This window comes from Paroedura picta, chromosome 10, assembly GCF_049243985.1.
Source record: "Paroedura picta isolate Pp20150507F chromosome 10, Ppicta_v3.0, whole genome shotgun sequence".
Taxonomy (NCBI): Eukaryota; Metazoa; Chordata; class Lepidosauria; order Squamata; family Gekkonidae; genus Paroedura; species Paroedura picta.
In genome coordinates this window covers 952,814-977,737 of record NC_135378.1, presented here as the reverse complement: position 1 = coordinate 977,737, position 24,924 = coordinate 952,814, and the positions used below count along the sequence as shown (strand labels likewise).

Genomic DNA, 24,924 nt, shown 5'->3' with positions numbered 1-24,924 from the left:
GCCGGATATGAGACCTCCACGGTGTTGCTGTGAGGATCCTGGCTGCTGCATTTTGAACTAGTTGTAGTTTCCGGGTCAGGGCTAAGGGCAGGCCTGCGTAGAGCGAGTTACAAAAGTCCAGTCTAGAGGTGACCATTGCATGGATCACTGTGGCTAGGTGTTCCGGGGCCAGGTAGGGCGCTAGTAGTTTGGCTTGGCGGAGATGGTAGAATGCCAGCCGCGCTACCTTTGTGATCTGGGCCTCCATTGTGAGGGAGGCGTCCAGAATCACGCCTAGGTTCCTGGCGGAGTGAGCCGTGGAGAGCTGCACGCCATCCAGGGTAGGCAGGCGCACTTCCTTGCATGGGCCCTTCCTACCTAGCCACAGGACCTCCGTCTTTGAAGGATTGAGCTTCAGACGACTCTGCTTGAGCTATCTCGTCACTGCTTCTAGGCAGCTGGCTAATGCTTCTGGGGGAGAGTCAGGGTGGCCATCCATCAGGAGGAAGAACTGGGTGTCATCTGCATATTGATGGCAACCCAGCCCAAACCTCCGTACCAGTTGTGCAAGAGGGCGCATGAAGATGTTGAATAGGATAGGAGAGAGGACCGCTCCTTGTGGGACTCCACAAGTAAGTTGCTGGCGGTCTGATGTTTTCTCTCCTATTGCAACCCTCTGTCCACGATCCTGGAGGAAGGAGATCAGCCATTGAAGGGCTGTCTCTCGTATTCCAGCATCGATGAGGCGGCGAGCTAAAAGCTCATGATCGACTGTGTCGAACGCTGCTGAGTGTCAAACGTACAGGAAACTCACAACAAACTTCTTAATAATAAAGAGTTTTATTGATTAGTACTATACGCAAGAGACTGAGAAGTCAAATCTGACCAGAGGCCAGATTTGCCCCAGCTTATCAATACATTTCTCCCGCCCAAAACTTGACAGTTCCCAAGGGAGGGGGCAGAAGAGAAAAGACATATGTGTAACATAAACAGGATTTCGTTCACACAACCTTGAGGAGGTGACAACAACCCCGTGAGCCCACAACAAGATAAGGTTAACATAACATCACTATTCATTTTTATAGCTAGAAAAACTACAAGGCCTGGGGCAAGCAGGCGCCAGGGCCAATAAAGTAATATAACTGACATGGAGGAACTCAGGCTAATTTATGACAGAGATTCTACAATCCTGACACTGAGAGGTCTAATAATATCAGCAGTGCCGACCCGCCTCGATCCAACTGGTGACGGAGGTCGTCCGTCAGGGCGACTAGCGCTGTCTCTACCCCATGGCCAGGCCGGAAGCCTGACTGGGATGGGTCTAGGACAGAAGCTTCTTCCAGGTATTCCGTCAGTTGGTTTGCGACTGCCCTTTCTATCATCTTGCCCAGAAACGCTAAGTGCGAAACGGGCCTGTAGTTGTTAGGCTCTTGTGGGTTTAGAGATGTTTTTTTCAACAGTGGACGTACCACAGCCTCTTTCAAACCCTCCGGGAATTCTCCTGTTGTGAGAGATAGGTTGATTATCTCCCGGAGGGGGCCCTTTATCTTTATGCCAGCTGTTTTTAGGAGCCAGGATGGGCAAGGATCTAGTGGGCATGTAGTTGGTCTTGTTGTCGCTAGAATCCTGTCCACTTCGGTCAGCGTGAGTCGTCTGAAGTTACTCATAGTTTTCTCCAAAGACGGCCAAGGGGCCTCTAGTTCACTTTTTGTACCTAAGGTTGGAGGGAGGTCGTGGTGGAGTGTCGAGATTTTGTCCGCAAAATGACTCGCAAATGCCTCGCAAACAGCTGATGTCCAATTGGCTACTGTTTTGTTGCCCTTCAATCAGGGCAGTGAGGGATCGAACTACCTTAAACAATTGAGCTGGGCGTGAGTCTGCAGATGCGATGGTAGCCGAGTAAAAATTGCGTTTTACTGACTTCACCGCCATCTCATAGGCTTTCATCTGCATTCTATAAGATGTTCTCGATGCTTCGTCACGAGTCTTCCTCCAAACTCGCTCTAGCCGTCTCAGTTCCCGTTTCTTGTCGCGAAGCTCCTCGGTGTACCAGGGGGCTCGCTTGAGACGGGGCCGGAGAGGGCGGGGAGCTATCTCATCAATGGCAGTCAGCAGTCTGTTATGCCAGTCACTGACCAGGCCATTGAGAGAAGTGCCGGGAGGCATTGGTTCCCGCAGAGCATTCAGGAATCCTATTGGATCCATAAGTCTCCGCGGGCGAGCTAAAATTTGCTCAGCGCCCAACTGAGGAGGTGGTGGGAGCCTTAGCCGAGCCTTTAGAGCATAGTGGTCTGACCATGGCACGGCTGTTGTTGTGACCAGATCCACATCCAAACCTGCGCCGAAAATAAGATCCAGGGTGTGACCTGCTTGATGGGTGGGGCCAACAACAAATTGCGAGAGCCCTAGTGTTGCCATGGATGACACTAGGTCCTGTCCAGTTCTAGAGGACGGTAGCTCAGCATGGACGTTAAAGTCCCCCAGGACTAATAGACTGGAGAATTGTAGCGTCCAGGCCGCCACCGCCTCTAGCAGGGCAGGCAGGGCATCTGGCGGTGCAGTGGGCGCGCGGTACACTAGCCAGATGGCCACGCTCTCGGTTGATCCCCATCTGAGGCCAACACATTCAATGCCTGGTATTGACGGCGCAGGAAGGGTTCTAAAGGAGAAAGCCTCTCGGGTTAGGATTGCCACCCCTCCTCCCCGCCCCGCTGTCCGGGACTGGTGGAGGACAGAAAACCCAGCCGGGGCTAGATCTTTGAGGGCAACTGTTTCCCCCTCCCTGGTCCAGGTTTCTGTCACGCACGGCAGGTCCGCTCTTTGCTCTGCAAAGTAGTTTTGCAGCGTAGAGGTTTTGTTGTTTATTGACCTGGCGTTGCACAGCACCAGTGTCAGAGGCGGGTTGTTTACCTTTGCCTCCACCCTAGTGTCACGAGGGATGGGGCGGAGTCTGGAGGGGGCTCGAGTATGGTTGGTTTTAGGCCCCCTTGGTTTGATGTATCTCCGCCATCCGCTGTCCCTGCCTTTGCCCCTTATTATTGGGATCCCTGACCCTATCAAGGCCCCTGCTTTTTCTCCTTCCTCAGTTTTGTTAGGCATTATGAGCTCTATGGACACTGTTGGTTCAATTCTTAGTTCTATGGTTTGGCTGGGGTTGATTGTTGAACCCCGGTTCTGTCTTTGTGTGTGTGAGTTGCGTATCTGTGGGAGGTTGGCCCTGATCGCTAATTACAGCCTCTCAGGGCTTTCCAGTTCCACTTGTGTGTAGTTAAGTGCTGGGTGTAGGGTGTGTGTCATTGTGGGTGCCTGGAGGGGTGGTCCCGATCGGCTGTTGTGGCACCTCAGGGTTGCCCAGTCCAGGGGTGTGTGATGTATGAGTGGCCTGAGTGTTATTTCATGTTGGATTGTGATTGGAAGTTGTGGATTGGGTGGTGGCTAGTTGGCAGTTTGGGTTGTTTGGTGAGTGGAGGGTAAATTGATGGGTTGGTTGGATTAATTACTTCGGCTGGGTTCAAGTAACTTGATTTTTTGGAATTTAATTGTTTTGGGTGGGTTGGGGTAGAGTTTAGATTCTTGGGTGGGGTTAGGTTTTTTTTTGGGGGGTGGGTTTCGGTATTGGGTTGGTGTAGATTAATTGATAGTAGTTGATTGTATATGGTGGGTGGATGGGCAGGTCTTAATTTAGTGCAAAATCAATCAGGATTAGTTGATTGTATTGGTTTGGGTAGATCTGTTGGTGGCAATTTGTTGTTTTGGCTGGGTGGGGTGTTGATTAATTTGGTTTGGTTGGGTGGGATGGAAGGAGAAGTTAATTTGATTTGGAGTCTGTTCGGTGTGGGTTGGTAGTTGGTGAAAGGAATTCTTATTTCTCTCCTATCTCTCTCTTCCCTCTTTTTTCTTTTTCCCCCTCCCCCTTTGGTTTTCTCTTCTTTTCCCCCCTCTTTCCTCGTTTTCTCCTTCTTCCCCCTCCCCTCTTTTTTGGTCCTTCTTCCCCTCTTCCCTTCCTTTCCCCTTCTTTCCCCTCCCCTCTCCCCACTTTTTTCCCTGTCTTCCCCCCTCCCCTCTTTTCTGTGCATAACACAATGTTCCCGCCTAATTCTTTCGCTGTTGCTGGTGGTTTGGCCGGTGTCTTCTTTTTTGCTCTCTCTGTCCTCTCCCCTTCCTTCCCCCCCTCTGTTTTCTGTTTGCAGTTCCCCCCCCCGCTTGATTATCTTCCCGCTCAATTTGTTCCCGCTCAATTTCTGACAGTTGTTCAATGTCCCTTCCCCCTTCTTGGGTGGGGCAGTCTCCCCCACTCTGGGCACAGATCAATTAAATCATTTATAATTAAATAGTTAAATCAGTTATCAGCTTACTCCCTTCCATTCCCTTCCCTTGCTTTGTTGTTAGGTTGGTTCTCACTTTCTCTCTCTTTTCTATCTTTTCCAGTCTTTCTGTTCCCTCTTCCTTGTTGTTAGGCAGCTTTTCTCTGTTTTTGGGCAGATCCTCCCCCCCCCACACACACGTTTTCATTCCTTTCTCGAACCTGCCTTATTATTGCTCTTTGGTTATTTCCCTCCCCTTCTCTTTCTATGTTGCTATATTCCCGCTTTAATTTATAACCGTTAGGGGCTCCCGCTTTTTTTCTTTTTTGGAGAGCCTCCAGTCCCGCAGTCTGTTTAACCCCCCCCCAGTTGCTCTCAGTCAATTTTGATAATTAGTTTTTCCCCCAGTTAATTTCAACAGATCCCAATTTCCCCAATCATTTTTTATAAGATAGTCTTTTCCTCCCCCCCAATTACATTATTAAACTTTTCCTCCCTCCAATTAGTGTCATCAGATCAGTTCCCTCTCCAATCAATTTATCAATCAACCCCTCCCCCCCAATCACTTTTGAACAGTTCAGTTCCCTTCTACCCTATTTGATGTCTTTTCCAATTTAACTGTGCCGGAGCTCTGGGCCTCTGTTGGCTGGATCCTACGGTCTCTGTGGGTCGCTGGTCGCGGAGTGGGGCGGTTTCCAGTTGGATGGATCCGCGGCCAAGCGATCTCCGAAGAAGTGGTGGGCTTGGGAGGAACGGAGAAGCCGGTGGGCTGGGAATGGTGGTGGCTCCGGTGGGCTGGGTGGGCTGGGAGTTCCTTCGGCCGTGGTGCGCAAGAAAGCCGAGGTGAGCCGAGCCTGGACGGGCTGGGGTGAAGCCTTGGGTGAGCCGAGCCGGGCGGTGCGAGGTGGGCTGAGGAGGAGCCGGGGAGCTGGGCGTGGGGCCGGGGGCGCGAGGCGGGCCGAGGAGGCGCGAGGGCGCGTAGTGTGCTGGGAAGGTGCGAGGGCACGAGGTAGGCCGAGGAGGAGCCGGGGAGCTGGGCCGAGCTGGGAGCTGGGCGGAGGGGTGCGCCTCCTCAGCACAGTTCCTGGTGGGCTGGTGCTCCGTCGGTGACAGACTCATGCAGCCTCGTGTGTCTCCCCGGTGGCCTGTCAGCAGCGGCCCGTTGGTGTCAGCTCCTGGTGTAGTCAAAAAATGTTTGACTACCCCTGGGCCCTAGCATCTCCACAGTCTCTTAAGGAGGCCCCCATCCTGGAGAGTCCAGTTTGCCTACACAGACTCCCCCCAAAGTATCCTCCTAAGGCCCAAAACCTCCAGCTGTGACAAATTATATCAAAGTATTACACACCAATTAATTAATTTTTTTTGTTTGTTCTAAAATTCTGTCACCTATAGACGTCAAACTGACGGGACCTTAGTTACCCTGATCCTCCTTTTCCCCCTTCTTAAGGACGGGGACAACATTTGCCTGCCTCCCATTCTCTGTTCTCCACTTTACCTGTTCTCCAGGAATTGTCAAAAATAATGGACAGGGGCTCCGAAATTACATCTGCAGGTTCATTTACTACCCTTGGATGCAATTCATCTGGCCCAGAGGATCTGGTTCCATTTAAAGAAACTAGGTGTTCATGGACTACCCCTACCGTGATCCTCGGCCGCAACTCCCCTCCCTCATCAGGTGAAATGATTTTGCCAGTTGAGCAGGATTCCCCCCACAAGAGAAGACAGAGGAGAAGCAGGAATGGAGCAGTTCAGCCCTCTCCTCATCACCTGCTCCAATGTCACTGTCTTGTTTCTACTGCTTTTTATATAGTATATCTATATGTTATGATTTCTTAAATTTAATTTTAACAGATGTATCACATCATCTTAAGCTGGTCTATGACTGTATTAAAGGTCTGTCTATGATTTTAAGTGCCTTTTACTTGGTTTCAAGAAAGCTGTGCTTTCCTTGCAGCCTCTGATGGCTGATCTTGGCAATAAACACGTGTGCATCTGCCTCAACTGTGATCCTTGTATTTTGTCCATTGCTAACCAGGGAGCTGGCTACAATGGCTGGATAAATGGAAGACAAACATCTCAGAACCTGGACCTTAACAGGAACTTTCCAGATTTGACAGCTGAAGCTTACAGACTGGCGAAGATCAGAGGGGCACGGACTGACCACCTCCCCATCCCAGAGTCTTACTGGTGGGGTAAGGTATGGATGTCTGAGCAGCATCATTCACCAGCTGTGCACTAGATGCTGGGAGCCAAAGTGAGGCCATGTTTTACAGATTGAGTGTAAAGTGTGTTTTATTATTGCATATATAACAGTCATATATTTGTCAGGATGGGTAGTCATGTTAGTCTGTTTGTAACTCTAGAAGGAGCTGGAGTTTAATAGCACCTTAAAGACGAACACAATTTGTGGCGGGGCAGGAGCTTTCATGTGTCCCTGCTCCTACACTGCGACAAATGCTGTTAGTCTTTCAGGTGCCACTGGACTCCTGCTCTTTTCTGATGTCATCACTCTGTTTAAGGAGACACCTTGTAGCTTCCTCTCCTGATCAGACAGAGCAGCCAGTCTGTGGTGTGTGATGCTCATAGCTTGATGGCAGCATATTCAATGTGTCTTTTAATGTTAGTTGTTTTTGAAAATGTTCTTCAGGTAGCCCCAGAGACCAAAGCTGTGATGAAGTGGTTGAAGTCCATCCCCTTTGCCCTATCTGCCAGTCTCCATGGGGGCGATTTGGTGGTTTCTTACCCTTACGACTATTCCAGGCATCCCCTGGAGGAGAAGATGTTCTCTCCTACCCCGGATGAGAAGGTAATGCCTGACTGACAAGTAACTTGAAAGTAGGCTTGTATGTTTTCTTAAGGGATGGGAAATATCACAGGGAACAAAGACCACTTATGCTGGTCATGTGTACTTCTAAGTATTTTAGAATGAGGCCCTTTGTGCTTAAGAGGAAAATGGTCAAATCCTACTTGCTTCTGAAATTGCCCTGGGAAACGGAAATCCTTGTCAACAGAAGTAGCAAAAACAAGACCAGTTCTGAGTAAAACGAAGAGCTGTCAGAAGGGGGCAGTGATGCTGCATCTATTAGATGCAGCACTTCCAGTTGCTTTCTTTGGGGTCTGCAGCACTAAGGGCCTTTCCTTGGAAATCCATGGAATTTCCCAATAAACAAGCCTAGAATTAGATGCTGAGTGTTTCCCCCCCCCCCACAAAAGACTTAATATGTATCATGGAATGTGCTTCCATTATCACAGAATCACAGAATCATAGAGTTGGAAGGGGCCATACAGGCCATCTAGTCCAACCCCTGCTCAATGCAGGATCAACCCAAAGCATCCTAAAGCATCCAAGAAAAGTGTGTATCCAACCTTTGCTTGAAGACTTCCAGTGAGGGGGAGCTCACCACCTCCTTAGGCAGCCTATTCCCCTGCTGAACTACTCCATGAAAATTTTTTTCCTGATATCTAGCCTATATCGTTGTACTTGTAGTTTAAACCCATTACTGCGTGTCCTCTCCTCTGCAGCCAACGGAAACAGCATCCTGCCCTCCTCCAAGTTACAACCTTTCAAATACTTAAAGAGGGCTATCATGTCCCCTCTCAACCTCCTTTTCTCCAGGCTGAACATTCCCAAGTCCCTCAACCTATCTTCATAGGGCTTGGTCCCTTGGCCCCAGATCATCTTTGACGCTCTCCTCTGTACCCTTTCAATTTTATCCACGTCCTTCTTGAAGTGAGGCCTCCAGAACTGCACACAGTACTCCAGGTGTGGTCTGACCAGTGCCGTATACAATGAGACTATGACATCTTGTGATTTTGATGTGATGCCTCTGTTGATACAGCCCAAAATGGCATTTGCCTTTTTTACCGCTGCATCACACTGCCTGCTCATGTTTAGTTTACAATCCACAAGTACCCCAAGGTCTCGTTCACACACAGTGTGACCTAGAAGTGTATCCCCCATCCAGTAGGCACGCTTTTCATTTTTCTGACCCAGATGCAGAACTTTACAATTATCTTTATTAAATTTCATCTTGTTCTCATTTGCCCATTTTTCCATTGTGTTCAGATCTCGTTGAACTCTGTCTCTATCTTCCGGAGTATTTGCCAGTCCTCCCAATTTGGTGTCATCTGCAAACTTGATGAGTAGTCCCTCCACCCCCTCATCTAGATCATTAATAAATATGTTAAAAAGTACCGGGCCGAGCACCGAGCCCTGAGGTACCCCACTACTCACCTCCCTCCAGTCTGATCAAGCACCATTGACAACGACTCTTTGAGTGTGGTTCTCTAACCAATTCCCTATCCACCTAACTATCTGGAAATCCAGATTGCAGTCCTTCAACTTATCCATCAGAACATCATGGGGAACCTTCTCAAAAGCTTTACTAAAATCCAAGTTGTTGTTGTTGTTGTTAGGTGCGAAGTCGTGTCAGACCCATCGCAACCCCATGGACAATGATCCTCCAGGCCTTCCTGTCCTCTACCATTCCCCAGAGTCCATTTAAGTTTGCACCTACTGCTTCAGTGACTCCATCCAGCCACCTCATTCTCTGTCGTCCCCTTCTTCTTTTGCCCTTGATCGCTCCCAGGGAGTCCTTCCTTCTCATGAGGTGGCCAAAGTATTTGAGTTTCATCTTCAGGATCCGGCCTTCTAAGGAGCAGTCAGGGCTGACCGATTTGTTCGCCTTGCAGTCCAAGGGACTCGCAAGAGACTTCTCCAGCACCAGAGTTCAAAATCCTCAGTTCTTTGATGCTTGGCCTTCCTTATGATCCAACTTTCGCAGCCATACATTGCAACTGGGAAGACCATAGCCTTGACTAAAAGCACTTTTGTTGGCAGGGTGATGTCTCTGCTTTTTAGGTTGCTGTCTAGATTTGACATAGCTTTCCTCCCCAGGAGCAAGCGTCTTTTAATTTCTTTGCTGCAGTCCCCATCTGCAGGAAAATAAAATCTGTCACTATCTCCATTTCTTCCCCATCTATTTGCCAGGCATTGAGAGGGCCGGATGCCATGATCTTTGTTTTCTTGATGTTGAGTTTCAAGCCAACCTTTGCACTCTCCTCCTTCACCCGCATCAACAGGCTCTTTAGTTCCTCTTCACTTTCTGCCATTAGAGTGGTATCATCTGCATATCTGAGGTTGTTGATATTTCTCCCTGCAATCTTGATCCCAATTTGTGACTCCTCTAATCCCGCATTTCTCATGATGTGCTCTGCATACAAGTTAAATAGGCAAGGCGACAGTATACAGCCTTGCCGAACTCCTTTCTCAATTTTGAACCAGTCAGTGATTCCATGTTCAGTTCTCACTGTTGCTTCTTGACCTGCATATAAATTTCTCAAGAGACAAATAAGATGCTCTGGTATTCCCATCTCTTTAAGAACTTGCCACAATTTGTTGTGCTCCACACAATCAAAGGCTTTAGCATAGTCAGTGAAGCAGAAGTAGATGTTCTTCTGGAACTCCTGAGCTTTCTCCATGATCCAGCGTATGTTGGCAATTTGCTCTCTAGTTCCTCTGCCTCTTTGAAATCTTGCCTGTACTTCTGGAAGTTCTCGATCCACATATTGCTGGAGCCTAGCTTGTAGGATTTTGAGCATAACTTTGCTAGCATGAGAAATGAGTGCAATGGTGCTGTAGTTTGAACAGTCTTTGGCATTGCCCTTCTTTGGGATTGGAATGTAAACTGACCTTTTCCAATTGTTGAGCCATTGTTGAGTTTTCCAAATTTGCTGGCATATTGAGTGTAGCACTTTTACTGCATTGTCTTTTAAGATTTTGAATAGTTCAACTGGAATGCTGTCACCACCACTAGCTTTATTGTTGCTCAGACTTCCTGAGGCCCATTTGACTTCACATTCCCGGAGGTCTGGCTCCAGGTCAGTAACTACCCTTTTGTGGTTATCAGGGATGTTAAGCTCGCTCTTGTATAGTACTTCTGTATAATTTTGCCACCTTTTTAAAATCTCTTCTGCTTCTGTGAGGTCCCTACCATTTTGGTCCCTTATCATACCCTTCTTTGCATGAAATGTTCTCTTCATATCTCCAATTTTCTTGAAAAGATCTCTGGTCCTCCCCATCCTATTGTTTTCTTCTATTTGTTTGCACTGTTCATTTAAGAAGGCATTCTAGCTTTTCTCTGGAATTCTGCATTCAGTTGGGTGTATCTTTCTCTTTCTCCCTTGCCTTTCCAGGTTCCTATGGAATAAAAATCTTTACAGCATCGGACTGTCTTTTCGCCACCAGTTACTTCCACCTTCTCTCCTTAGCTATTTGTAAAGCTTCCTCAGACAGCCATTTTGCTTTCTAGCATTTCTTTTTCTTTGGGATGGTTTTAGTTGCTACCTCTTGTACAATGTTGCAAACCTCCGTACATAATTCTTCAGGCACTCTATCAGATCTAATTCCTTAAATCTATTTGTCACCTCTACTGTATATTCGTGGGGGATATTATTTCGTTCATACCTGAGTGGCCTAGTGCTTTTCCCTACTTTCTTCAATTTAAGCCTAAATTTTGCAACAAGAAGCCCATGATCTGAAGCACAATCCAGTAGCATATTGGACACCTTCCGACCTGAGGGGCTCATCTTCCGGCGTCATATCGTTTTGCCTTTTGAACTTGTCCATTGGGTTTTCATGGCAAAGATACTGGAGTGGTTTGCCATTTCCTTCTCCAGTGGATCACCTTTTGTCAGAGCTCTCAGCTATGACCTGTCCGTCTTGGGTGGCCCTGCACGGTATAGCTCATAGCTTCACTGAGCTACACAAGCCCCCTTGCCACAACAAGGCAGCGATCCTTGAAGTGGGAAAATCCAAGTACACGACATCAACCGAATTTCCACGATCCAGCAAACCTGTTACTTGGTCAAAAAAGGAAACCAGGTTGATCTGACAGGACCCGTTGGAGTCAAATCCATGCTGACTTCCTTGGATCACCAAATTGTCCTCCAGATGTTTGCAGATCGCTCCCTTTAATATCTGCTCCATTATCTTCCCCTCAACATAGGTCAGACTCACTGGTCTGTAGTTTCCCGGGTCATCCTTCCTCCCTTTTTTGAAGATCGGAATAACGTTTGCTCTCTTCCAGTCCTCCGGGACCTCTCCAGTCCTTAAAGAGGTCCCGAAGATGATGGACAAGGGCTGTGCAAGTTCTCTGGAAAGTTCTTTGAGTACTCTCTGGTGCATTTCATCAGGCCCAGGGGATTTGAACTCATCCAGTGCAGCTAAATGCCTCTCAACAACCTTATTGTCCATGTCGACCTGCCACCCAGACACTGTCCTTTGGCTACTGCCATCTCTAGATGTGCCTAAACACTTTGACCTGTGGGAAAAAACAGATGTAAAATAGGCACTAAGCCTTTCTGCTTTCTCTGCATCTTCCGTTAGAGTTTGTCCATCTGCACCCAACAGTGGGCCTATTGCCTCCTTTACTTTACGTTTGCTCCTCACATAACTGAAAAATTGTGTTGTGCATTTTCCTATCTTTCAATTGAGGAATAAAAGAGAAATATACCTGGATCCTTGGGTGGCTGCTTAAATCATAGAATCATAGAATCATAGAGTTGGAAGGGGCCATACAGGCCATGTAGTCCAACCCCCTGCTCAACGCAAGATCAGCCCTAAGCATCCTAAAGCATCCAAGAAAAGTGTGTATCCAACCTTTGCTTGAAGACTGCCAGTGAGGGGGAGCTCACCACCTCCTTAGGCAGCCTATTCCACTGCTGAACTACTCTGACTGTGAAAATGTTTTTCCTGATATATCGTTGTACTTGAAGTTTAAACCCATTACTGCGTGTCCTCTCCTCTGCAGCCAACAGAAACAGCATCCTGCCCTCCTCCAAGTGACAACCTTTCAAATACTTAAAGAGGGCTATCATGTCCCCTCTCAACCTCCCTTTCTCCAGGCTGAACATTCCCAAGTCCCTCAACCTATCTTCATAGGGCTTGGTCCCTTGGCCCCAGATCATCTTCGTCGCTCTCCTCTGTACCCTTTCAATTTTATCTACATCCTTCTTGAAGTGAGGCTTCCAGAACTGCACACAGTACTCCAGGTGTGGTCTGACCAGTGCCGTATACAATGGGACTATCACATCTTGTGATTTTGATGTGATGCCCCTGTTGATACAGCCCAAAATGGCATTTGCCTTTTTTACCGCTGCATCACACTGCCTGCTCATGTTTAGTTTACAATCCACAAGTACCCCAAGGTCTCGTTCACACACAGTGTTACCTAGAAGCATATCCCCCATCCAGTAGGCATGCTTCTATCCATGTTAACCTGCCACCCAGACACTATCCTTTGGCTACTGCCATCTCTAGATGTGTCTAAAACCTTTGACCTGTGGGAAAACACAGATGTAAAATAGGCACTAAGCCTTTTTGCTTTCTCTGCATGTTCCGTTAGAGTTTGTCCATCCGCACCCAACAGTGGGCCTATTGCCTCCTTGACTTTACGTTTGCTCCTCATATAACTGAAAAATCTTTTCTTGTTACAATGGGCTTCCCTGGCCAATCTTAGCTCACTCTCAGCTTTGGCCTTTCTGATGATTGATCTACAGTGCCTAGTAACCTGTAGATACTCTTCTTTAGAGCTCTGTCCTTCCCTCCATATCCTGAACATTTTCCTTTTCTTTCTTAGTTCCTCTTGAAGTTCTCTGTTCATCCAAATAGGCTTCTTAGAGCTCCTGCAGTGTTTTCGTCTTTCTGGGATAGTCATTGATTGAGCTTGCAATAGCTCTTGTTTGAGTAGCGCCCACCCTTCACATGCTCCCTTCCCTTCCAGCATTCTCGTCCATGGTATGACACTCATCATGTCTCTGAGTTTATTAAAGTTTGCCCTACGGAAATCCAGCATCCGCGTCTGGCGACAAGCTTCCTTGGCTCCCCATCTCAAAAGGAATTCTATGAGGACATGGTCACTTCCCCCTAGGGTCCCCACCTCCTTCACCCCATCCACCAACTCTTGCCTCTTGGTCAGTATTAAGTCCAGTATGGCTGAACCTCTTGTGGGTTCATGTACCATTTGATAAATGAAATTGTCAGCCAGGCAGGTCAGAAAGTTGCATGACTGAGGACGCTTTGCAGAGTTTGTTTCCCAGCACACATCTGGGAAATTGAAGTCACCCATGATGACAAGGTCCTGCCACTTGGATATTTTCTCAAGCTGCTCACAAAGTGCAGCATTCACATCCTCTCGTTGGTCAGGCGGTTGGTAGCAGACACCAACCACCACACTGTTTGTTTTCCCCTCGCTTATTTTCACCCAGATGCTTTCCAGTGTAGATTTGCTCTCCTTCACTAGAATTTCCTGACAGGTAAGCCCTTTCCTCACATACAGTGCCACTCCTCCACCTCTTCGATCTATTCTGTTTTTTCTGAACAGTCCATATCCATCCACCATTACATTCCAGTCATGAGAATCATTCCACCAAGTTTCTGTGATGCCTACTAGATCATACCTTTCCATCAGCATGAGAAGTTCCAGTTCTTCCTTTTTATTGCCCATGCTTCGGGCGTTAGTATAAAGACATCTGAATCCTTTTACTTTTGGTTCCCTATGAGCTGGCCTTGCCGGTTGGGCTGCCCCCAATCGTTCTCCTTCCTTACATTCCCTACGTTGATCGTCTCCTTCCCCTTGTGGCTTCAGTTTAAAGCTCTCCTGATGAATCTCCCCAGATTCCTGCCAAACACATTCTTCTCCAGCTTCGATAAGTGCAGTCCATCAGGTGCTAGTAGGCCTTCCTCAAGAAAGCCTATCCCATGGTCCCAGAAACCAAATATCTCCTGCCGGCACCAACTACGCAGCCACTGATTCACCTCCATTATCTTCCTCTCCCGACGCATTCCTCTACCCTTGACAGGCAAGATTGAAGAGAATACCACTTGTGCCCCCATTTGCTTGAGCTTCCTCCCCAGATCTTGATAGTCTGTTTTAATAGGAGCGATGGTATTCAGGGACATGTCATTCGTTCCCACATGGACCATCACAAATGGGTAGCAATCCGTAGATTTGAATCCTGGCATTTATATATTACAAGGTATATATACAAGGTAGACTGGATTAGGTGGATAGGGAACCGGGTAGAAAACCACACCCAAGGAGTGGTGGCCAGGGGTGTTTCATCAGAGTGGAGGGAGGTGAGCAGTGGGGTGCCATGGGGCTTGATACTGGGTCCAATACTTTTCAACATTTTTATCAATGATCTGGATGACAGGTACATGTACTTTGATCACATCATGAGAAGATAAAATAATTAAATAATAAACATTTTATTTTATAACTCCCCATCCCTGTCAGTTAACAGCATCAGTTAACATTGGGCAGCTAACAGCATGCCGAGCTGCCATCTTCTAGAGACGTGAAACAGTACAGATGCACTGGGACAACAATGGCAATAATAAATTAAGGAAAAGTCATCTCTCCTCAATTTCAGTTTCAATCCTTCATATAAGTCCCAACGCGTTTCACCTGTTGGCTTTATCAAGGGACAAATCTTGGGAAGTATAAATACAGATATGAAATTAGTGGTTATACAATGATAATTGTACAGGCAGGATTTCGAAGAGGCAGAGGAACTAGAGATCAAATTGCTAACATACGCTGGATCATGGAGAAAGCTAGGGAGTTCCAGAAGAACATCTACTTCTGCTTCACTGACTATGCTAAAGCCTTTGATTGTGTGGAGCACAACAAATTGTGGCAGGTTCTTAAAGAGATGGGAATACCAGAGCATCTTATCTGTCTCCTGAGAAACTTATATGCAGGACAAGAAGCAACAGTGAGAACTGAACATGGAATCACTGATTGGTTCAAGATTGAGAAAGGAGTTCGGCAAGGCTGTATACTGTCGCCTTGCCTATTTAACTTGTATGCGGAGCACATCATGAGAAAGGCGGGATTAGAGGAGTCACAAATTGGGATCAAGATTGCAGGGAGAAATATCAACAACCTCAGATATGCAGATGATACCACTCTAATGGCAGAAAGTGAAGCTAAAGAGCCTGTTGATGCGGGTGAAGGAGGAGAGTGCAAAAGTTGGCTTGAAACTCAACATCAAGAAAACAAAGATCATGGCATCCGACCCTCTCAATTCCTGGCAAATCGATGGGGAAGGAATGGAGATAGTGACAGATTTTATTTTCCTGGGCTCCAAGATCACTGCAGATGGGGACTGCAACAAAGAAATTAAAAGACGCTTGCTCCTGGGGAGGAAAGCAATGGCAAATCTGGACAGCATCCTAAAAAGCAGAGACATCACCCTGCCAACAAAAGTGCGTCTAGTCAAGGCTATGGTCTTCCCAGTTGCAATGTATGGCTGCGAAAGTTGGACCATAAGGAAGGCCGAGCGTCAAAGAATTGAGGCTTTTGAACTCTGGTGCTGGAGAAGACTCTTGCGAGTCCCTTGGACTGCAAGGCGAACAAACCGGTCAGTCCTAGAGGAGATCAGCCCTGACTGCTCCTTAGAAGGCCAGATCCTGAAGGTGAAGCTCAGATACTTTGGCCACCTCATGAGAAGGAAGGACTCCCTGGGGAAGAGCCTAATGCTGGGAGCAATCGAGGGCAAAAGAAGAAGGGGACAACAGAGAATGAGGTGGCTGGATGGAGTCACTGAAGCAGTCGGTGCAATTTTAAATGGACTCCGGGGAAGGGTAGAGGACAGGATGGGTTGAGCAGTTTGCCTGCCCCGCCAAGCCCTGACGTGCCCTCCACAAGCCTCGCTGTGCCTTTTTGGGCCAAGGGGAGGGGGCCAGGAGTGCCTATCCTCCTCCATCAAAAAAAGCCCTGCCGAGCCTTGCCATAGACGCAATGGCCCCTTCCCGGAACGAGCTTCCTTCTCTTTTTCTCTCTTCCTTGTTCTCTCTCTCTCTCTCTCTCTCAAATCTTTCTCACTCTCTCTGTTTCTTTCCACCTCTCTGTCTCTGTTTGCCTCTTCCTTTTTCTCTCCCCTTCTTTCTCTCTTCCTCCCTCTCTTTTTCCTTCCCTCTCTCTGTTACTTTTCCCCTCTCTCCTCTCTCACTTTCCTTTCTCTCTCTTTCTAACTCTCTCCCTTTTTCTCTCTCTTCCTTTCTTTATCTCTCAATTTCTTTCACTCTTTTTCTTTCTCTCTCTCTCCCTTTTTCTCTCTATTTTTTATCTCTTTCCCTCCCTCCCTCCCTCTCTCCCTCTTTCTTTGTCATTCTCTCTTTCTCTCCCTCTCCTTCATATTTCTCCGTCTGTCCTCCTTTCTTTGTATCTAATCCCTCTTTCTGCCTTTCTTCCCACAAGTCGCATACATCCACACGTCCATAGCGGGCGCTCCAACCTCCCACCAGGCTAGTGCCCATTGTATTTACCCTTACAACGGGCTTTAATGCTAGTAAAATAATAAAACAATAGATCCTGTAAAAAAGCCTCCTGTTATTGTCTCCCTGTGGGGATTGATCAGAGCTTGGAGGGGTCTGTGGTGGGGAGGCCGGCATCTCAGCCATAGGCCCGGGAGGACCGCTCAGTTTTGCAGGCCTTCCAGAACTGTGGGGGCCCTAGATAGGCTCCTGGAATGGCTGGGCCCAAATGGCTGGGGCCCTTGTCAGGCCACTGGAGGGGCCATTCTCACACCTCTGCTGCAGCCAGGTCGGAGAGGTCCACTGAGGGCCTGGTGGCTGTGGTCTCGTCCTTCGTAGCCTCAAGGCTGTTCATGGGGCCACTCTTGAACATTTTTAATGTATTAATTTCATTCATTTCTCCCGTCTAGCTAGTTTGAGGCGGTTTACATCAGTTGGATAAATAGAATTAAAATTGCACAACCTCCAGCCCCCCCCCCCCATCCCTTCCTGGCCCACGCCTTCCACGCCCCCACAGAGGGGGATCCAGCAGAGGGATCCGACTGATGCTTCCCCACCCGGACTCAACTGGATGCTTGGTGGGAGAGCTCAGTGGTCGGGGATCCCACAGGGGAATTCAAGGCACAGCCTCAAAATGGCTGCAGTCTTTCCTTCAGGACTGGTGACTGAGGGTGGCGCTAAAGGAAAGAATCTCCCAATGCCAGGCCCTGCTTTGTGGGGTCCTTTAACATCCCTATGTGCCCCCTTGCCCAGCTGGTTCGGGGTTTCGGTCTGGTTTTCCACCAGTACAGCGATGACACCCAGCTAATTCTGTTGACCTTTGGCAATCTGTATACACCCGTGACTCCCTGGCAAATGTCTGCAGGCCATGGTGGATGGCTCAGGCAGACTCAGCTGAAATTAAGTACAGCTAAGGTGGAAGTCCTTTGGCTGGGCTGACATGTCAGGGGCAAGGCAGGGCAACTCCCATCTCTTGACCAAGCCCCCTTACTTCTTCAACCACTGTCAGGAGCCTGGGGAGATCAGGGCTACGGTTGCCAGATTCTGATTGGGAACCTCCTGGTTTTTTGGGAATGGAGCCTGGGGGGACAGGGACCTCAGTGGGGGTACAAGGCCAAAGAGTCTCCCCTCCAATGCATCCATTTTTTCCCAGGAACCTGATCTATGTAATCTGGGGATGGGCTTTAATCCCAGGGGATTCCCAGGCCCCAGCTGGAGGCTGGCAACTATAATCGGGGCCCTCTGGGATTTCAAACAGTTATGGGGGGCCTGCAAAATGGGACTTCTGCCAGGCCTATGGTGGAAGCTGAGAAATTACCACCCACAGGATGCTGGTCTCCCTACTGGGGTCCTATCCACCCCCCCCCCCCCCAAATCTGACCAAACACTGCCTAAGGCCCTCCCCCCGCCCCGAGATTTTTATTTATGGTGAGACAGTGGCTTCTAATACAGTTTTAATAATTTAAACTGAATTTGATTGATTGTTTTATTCTACACTGTATTTCTATCTGACTGTTTTCAAATTCTTATGTTATCTGCCCTGAGCTGACTAGGGAAGGGTTGGATTTCAAATTATTATTATTGTTATTGTTATTCACTTGATGGCTGACCTCCAAGGGTTTCTGGAGGACAACTCACTTTGCTTTTCATATTCTTTTTTGTACTAGCAGACAGAACAGCTTTGGCATGACTTAAATTTTTTAAGTGGAAGAATTTGGGTTGGGGGTTGGGAGAGCTGTGCCCTGGGAATGGCCCCTATTGCATTTGGTTGCACATTGTCAGAAAGGCCCATCCTCAGGAATTTGTGCTTCGATGGCTCCCAGTCAGGGCGATCAGGTGAGACCAGCGTGACACTCGGTTGTTTTTGAGTGCTTTCAAGTAGAAAGTCCAGCCAGTGTGCAGGGGGACTAGCTGGGAGACTGTTCATGGGCCCACAAACTTCTCAGGCCATAGTCTGAGGCCTCCCTCCCTCCCTCCCACCCTCCCTGAGAGATCTGTTGATGAGTTTCTACCACATCTTTTTTAGATGTTCAAGCTGCTGTCCAAAGCCTATGCAGAGGCTCACCCTGTCATCTCAGACAAATCAGAAATGCGTTGTGGTGGAAATTTTGTGAAACGAGGAGGCATCATTAATGGTGCTGAGTGGTACAGCTTTCCTGGAGGTAACTCTCTTAAGTAATTGTGAGTCTCGTAAGTAGGTTGCAGTGTGTGATCTAAGGCAGTATTTTATTTACTTACTTTGGATTTTCACTCAGGGTGACTTCTTCTGAAGCTGCTGAAGCTGTTGCAACTGTGCACTGTTTACAGGAAAAAGATGCTTCTGTGTTGTGGTTAGGAGTGCGGACTTCTCATCTGGCGAGCCGGGTTTGATTCCCCGCTCCCCCACATGCAGCCAGCTGGGAGACCTTGGGCTCGCCACAGCACTGATAAAGCTGTTCTGAGCAGTAATCCCAGGGCTCTCTCAGCCTCACCCACCTCACAGGGGGTCTGCTGTGGGGAGAGGAAAGGGAAGGCGACTGGAAGCCGCTTTGAGCCTCCTTCGGGTAGGGAAAAGCGGCATATGAGAACTAACTCCTTTTCTTCTTCAGTAATCTCAGGGCTCTCCCATCCTCCCCTCCCCTCCCTCACAGGGTGTCTGCTGTGGGGAGAGGAAAGGGAAGGCGACTGGAAGCCGCTTTGAGCCTCCTTCGGGTAGAGAAAAGGGGCATCTAAGAACCAACTCTTCTTCCTCTTCTTCAAAATGGTCCAGCTCACCAGCACAAGGGGTGGGCCGGAGAGGAGCATCACACCACCTGGGGCATAAGTTGCACCTGACTCAACAAACAAATAAAAACAGGCCTCTAATTTGTGACATGGCATATTTCATTCAGAGAATGTGAGTTTGTTTTTAGACCACAACAATTGCTAGTAAAAATACCTTCACAGCTAGGCATGTGCACCCGCAAAAAAAATTGGCCTGTTTTGGGGTCGGAGGAACCCAGTTTGGACTGTTAAATGGCTGTCTAAATTAGCTGATTGGATCCAGCTTTGGACGAATCGATTTGGATGTCTCCAAAGCAATTTGGCCATTAAAGTCAATGACACTGTTGACTTTAATGGGAATGTTCAGGTTTCTGTCATCTCCGTGGCCTGGGAGGAGGGGGGGGGGTTAGGGTTTGAGTTAGAGGCCCTAAACTTTCAGGGTAGCTCTTCTCTTCTCTGACTCCCCCCCTCCCCAAGATTGAACAATGGTGTCCAATTCTAGGGGCACCCCACCCTACCTCTATTACATCCTGTGATGAGATCTTCACCATAGGACATAATGGGCCATTAATTCCAATGGTGATACTTGGTCCAATCTTCTTGAAACTTGGGGGGGTCTTCAGAGAAGAGGTCCCTGAAGCTACACTGAAAGTTTGGAGTCACTAGCTCAAATCTTTATCTCCCAGACCACTGAGAGGATGTAAACCTGAAAATTGCCAAAGCAGGGAGGGGAGACACTCACTTAGGTCTAGCAGGCAGATGCTACCTTCTAGAAAGGAGATGATGGGAATAAACAGGAATTGCAGATCATCTTCACACAGAGAGCAATTCCCATCATCTTTCATGGAGAAAAAGGATGCATGCCAGAGCTGCAGGGAAGGGCTGTGCCTGGCTACCCTAGCAATGCTAGGGTGCCTCCCTCCAGGAGACCCACTGAAATCACAGCCCAGTCCACATGGAGCTCACCTGTGTTCCCCTAGAGAAGAGGAGATGCCTGACAAGGTGTGTTCGGGAAAATCTCGCAGCACCACTATGAGTCAAGGGATGGGAGCCTCCAGAGGGCACCTGGAGGTCCCCCAAACAACATAGCAGAGAGAAGAGAGGAGGGGATGCCTGCTATTGGCAAGGTGGGGGGGGGCAGCAGATAAGATTAGTCTGTCATGAGTTGTTCTTGAGAAAGCCATGCTGACTCTTAGTATTTACAGCCATCTGCTCTAGCTGCTCAAGGACTGACTGATGATTTGTTCTAAAATTTTGCCAGCTATAGCTTTCAAGCTGACGGGTTGATAGTTACCTGGATCCTCCTCTTTCCCCTTCCTGAAGATGGGGGCAACATTTGCTTGCCTCCAACCTTCTGGCACTTCACCTGTTGTCCAAGAATTGCCAACAATAATGGACAGAGGCTCAGAAATTACATCTGCAAGTTCTTTTAGTACCCTTGGATGCAATTCATCTGGCCTGGAAGATTTGGTTTCATTTAACTAGAAGAAGAAGAAGAGATGGTTCCTATATGCTTTTCTCTACTCGAAAGAGTCTCAAAGCAGCTTCCAATAGCCTTCCCTTCCCTTTCCTCACAACAGACACCCTGTGAGGGAGGGGAGGCTGAAAGATCCTTGATAGATAAACTTTATTTATATATAGCCATGGGCTTTTACAAAATATAAAGTACAAATTTATAAACAGTAAAATAGAATAAAAGGAACTGTATAAAAATATAAAATGTAAGACCAAAGAACTGAAGCAGCATCCATGACTACAGAAGTGCAAGAGTGTTAAGAGCCTCCCTTAACAGTGTTGGCCCTTGTTTTCCTCGCAGCCAAAGCAAACGGAGCGGTTTTCTATGTCACATCATCAGCACGGTCAGAGAGAAGATAGATTGTCTTTTCAGCAACAGAGGGAAGGTTAGAACCCTGTTAGATCTCACTGAGGAATTTGTCCCTGGGTTGAGCGTAAAGTAAGCAGTCAAATATGTAATGGGGTAAATTCTCCAGGGCTTGTGCACCACAAATACAACAACACTGTTTTTTTGGCGTGCAGCCAAAACGGCCAGGCAATCCCTCTGTGGGCATCGTTTCAAATCGAAGTTATGTAAAAACTGCTCTGAGATTATGGTTAGTAATCTTAATTAGATAAGAGGATCTACGGTGGTCATATTTAAACTGCTTGTACCATGTTGCTGACTTAATTTTCAAAATTTGCGCTCTAACTGGGCATCACTTTTGAAGATCCTGTCTCTAAGGTGAGATTTATTAACTAATGGATTTAGGAGGTCATCGGGGATGGAGTAGCATGCGCGAAGGCTATAGCGCACTGGATCCTTAGATAACATTATAATAAAGGACTGATGACTAAATTTGTTTGAGTTGGCTAACCTGAGATTTTCCCACAATTTTAGAATGTACTCGGGCACTAAGAGAAGGTAGACCCGTTTCTGCCCTCATCAAAACAGCAGGAGTTCCCCTAGGAAGGGCTAGAATTTGCCTTAAGAATGTATTTTGAACAGTTTCTAGCCTAGGTATGATGTTTTCCTTCCATCCCCAAATCTCTACTCCATACAATAGGTGGGGGATTACCTTGCACTTGTATATTTTGAGGACTGGATCAATGAGGAAGCCTCCTTTTGTATAATAAAACTTCAAAATAGTGCCCACTAAGCTTGTTGCAGAGGTTCTAATGATGTCCAGATTAAGTATCCAATTCAGGTTCTCATTACATTTGATACTCAGATATTTGAATGAATTGCACTGGCTAACAGAATTTCTAACTCACCTATGGTGCATTTTTGGGTGTTCCGATCAGATACGATCAAGCTTGAAAGGGTCCAGTCTAAATTCCTTTGGGCTCTCCTCCAACGTCCATGCTGTGTAACCAACTCCATAGTGCGTCTGGAAACAGGAATGTTAATGGTCCAAGACAAAATCTGCCTGTCAGTAATAGGAATGTGGCTGAAATTCATATATAACCCACAGGGTATAGTTTCTTTAACCTTGAATGACAACTCCCAATCATCTTGGACTAAAGCTGTCCACAGAGAAATCCAAAGTCTGGGCTTCTCCATACACTTATTATCCAAATTAGCTCATGTTCAAGCTGCATCATTAGTTAAGCAGCGGATTCAAGACAATAGATGTCAACTGGACCTGAATAAAGTTCCAACTTTTTTGGCCCCAGCAAGATATGTTCTGGCCCCTGCCACTTATCTGTCTCGGGTGGTAATAAGTAAGCAAAGATGGGCATTTACCCTTGCAAGATGCTCCGTCCTGCCTTCAGCTCTTGTAGATGGTCACTATAAGAACATTCCCCTTAGACTGAGACAATGCTTTTGTGGGAGCGGCAAAATTGATTCAAGAAAGCATATATTGTTCCACTGCCCTGCTTATCAGAGAATCACAGAATCATAGAGTTGGAAGGGGCTATACAGGCCATCTAGTCCAACCCCCTGCTCAACGCAGGATCAGCCCTAAGCATCCTAAAGCATCCAAGAAAAGTGTGTATCCGACCTTTGCTTGAAGACTGCCAGTGAGGGGGAGCTCACCACCTCCTTAGGCAGCCTATTCCACTGCTGAACTACTCTGGCTGTGAAATTTTTTTTCCTGATATCTAGCCTATATCGTTGTACTTGTAGTTTTACTGCGTGTCCTCTCCTCTGCAGCCAACGGAAACAGCATCCTGCCCTCCTCCAAGTGACAAACTTTCAAATACTTAAAGAGGGCTATCATGTCCCCTCTCAACCTCCTTTTCTCCAGGCTGAGCATTCCCAAGTCCCTCAACCTATCTTCATAGGGCTTGGTCCCTTGGCCCCAGATCATCCTCGTCACTCTCCTCGGGACCCTTTCAATTTTATCCAAAAGCTTTACTAAAATCCAAGTAAACGACATCAATTGAATTTCCACGATCCATCAAACCTGTTACTTGGTCAAAAAAGGAAATCAGGTTTGTGTAGATGGTCACTTAGACCGAGGACCTGTTGCAGACAAATCCATGCTGACTTCCTTGGAGACATTAGCTTACGTAGACATTCGTAGCAACTTGATTGAACCACTCCTTAAAAAGTTGCCAGAACATCATGATGTAGATCGAGCAAAGAGGCTGCTAAGTGATGAGTCCCCCCAGGTGACAACTCAGCTGGCTACGTTTTGTGCCGCCGCCATAAAAATCCGATGCTCCAAAGTAGCATAGTTTTAAATTCTATTCTATGATCTGTTTTAAATTGTATTACATTAAATGAACATGTTCTTTTGGTCTCTTATGTATCAACTTCATATAATTTGGTCTGAATGACTCTAATAAAGTTTGATTGGATTGGAATTTCCAGATATGCTCCAAGAAAATATTTTGCCCCCTTTTAAAAAGACCATTACTTTTGTCTTATCGTAATTTATTTTAAGACCGTCTTCTTTACAATAAGCACCAAGTTGTTGTAATAGTCTTTGCATCCCGATCTTTGTGAGGGAAATCAGGGCCACGTCATCCGCATAAAGTATAAAATGGATAATTTTTGACCTCCAAGTGTAGGAGAAACAAATTGTGGACCAGAGAGTCTTTCTACAATGTTGTTTATGTATAAGTTAAGAACATTGGTCCAGGGGGTCCAATTCTAGGGGCACCCAAGGTGTTTGCCCCACCTGGCCTTCCTTGTATCCAGTGGAGTGAGAGTAGACTAGAGAGGCTAAATTCCCACCATAGGATGCAACGGAGCTGGAAAAGGACCTCTACTTTGGGGGGCCCTAGAATTGGATCCTCTGGGCCAATCTTCTTGAAATTTGGGGGTTCTTTAGGGAAGAGGGCCTTCAAGCTACACTGAAAGTTTGGAGTCTCTAACTGAAACCCCAACCTCCCAGGCCTCTGAGAAAATGGAAGTGGGAAAATTCCCATTGAATTTAATGACACCATTGATGTTAATGGCCGAATCGCTTCATGATTTGGATGGCTATAATTCGGCCACACATATCTATGGCATTTGGTGCTTTGTACCGTATTTGGCCAGTCTGAGTCCAAAGCAGCACTGCTTTGGACATTTTTTGGTTGAAACGGTCCAATGGTGTTTAAACGGAGTAGTGGCAGTTTCAAGCAGGGGCACCCCTAGTGAGGGTGTTGGTCTGCAGACTGGTGGGACTCTCCCCACTCTCTGGGACCTCACCTGGAAAGGCTGCCATAAATGAGCAACACTGTCAAATAGGGACAAATGTAAAGTTCTGCATTTAGGTAGGAAAACCCAAATACACCAATATAAGATGGGGGAGACTTGTCTTGGCGGCAGCATGTGCGAAAAGGATCTGGGAGTCTTAGTAGACCATACATTGAACATGAGTCAGCAATGTGGCGTAGTGGCTAGAAAGGCAAAGGGGATTTTGGGCTATATCAAACGGAGTATCATGTCCAGATCACGGGAGGTGATGGTACCGCTTTCCTCTTCTCTGGTTCGGCCTCACTTGGAGTCCTGTGTTCAGATTTGGGCACCCCAGTTGAAGAGGGATGTTGACAAATTGGAGCGTGTCCAGAGGAGGGCAACAAAGATGGTGAGGGGTTTGGAGACCAAGACATATGAAGAAAGGTTGGGGGAGCTTGGTCTGTTTA

At 47.3% G+C, this 24,924-nt stretch overlaps 1 protein-coding gene across 11 annotated transcripts in view; it reads left to right on the top strand.

Annotated features, from left to right (window-relative positions):
- CPZ (carboxypeptidase Z) overlaps nt 1-24,924 on the top strand; it is a 76,324-nt gene that overhangs the window by 41,828 nt on the left and 9,572 nt on the right. For 9 of the 11 annotated variants that reach the window (XM_077300464.1, XM_077300462.1, XM_077300469.1 and 6 more), the window contains 3 exons: nt 6,319-6,480; nt 6,931-7,089; nt 18,632-18,767. In XM_077300464.1, coding sequence (XP_077156579.1) covers nt 6,319-6,480; nt 6,931-7,089; nt 18,632-18,767 — 457 coding nt within the window. The remainder of the gene's footprint in view (nt 1-6,318; nt 6,481-6,930; nt 7,090-18,631; nt 18,768-24,924) is intronic. The other 2 variants (XR_013224841.1, XM_077300468.1) reach the window with 1 other exon arrangement.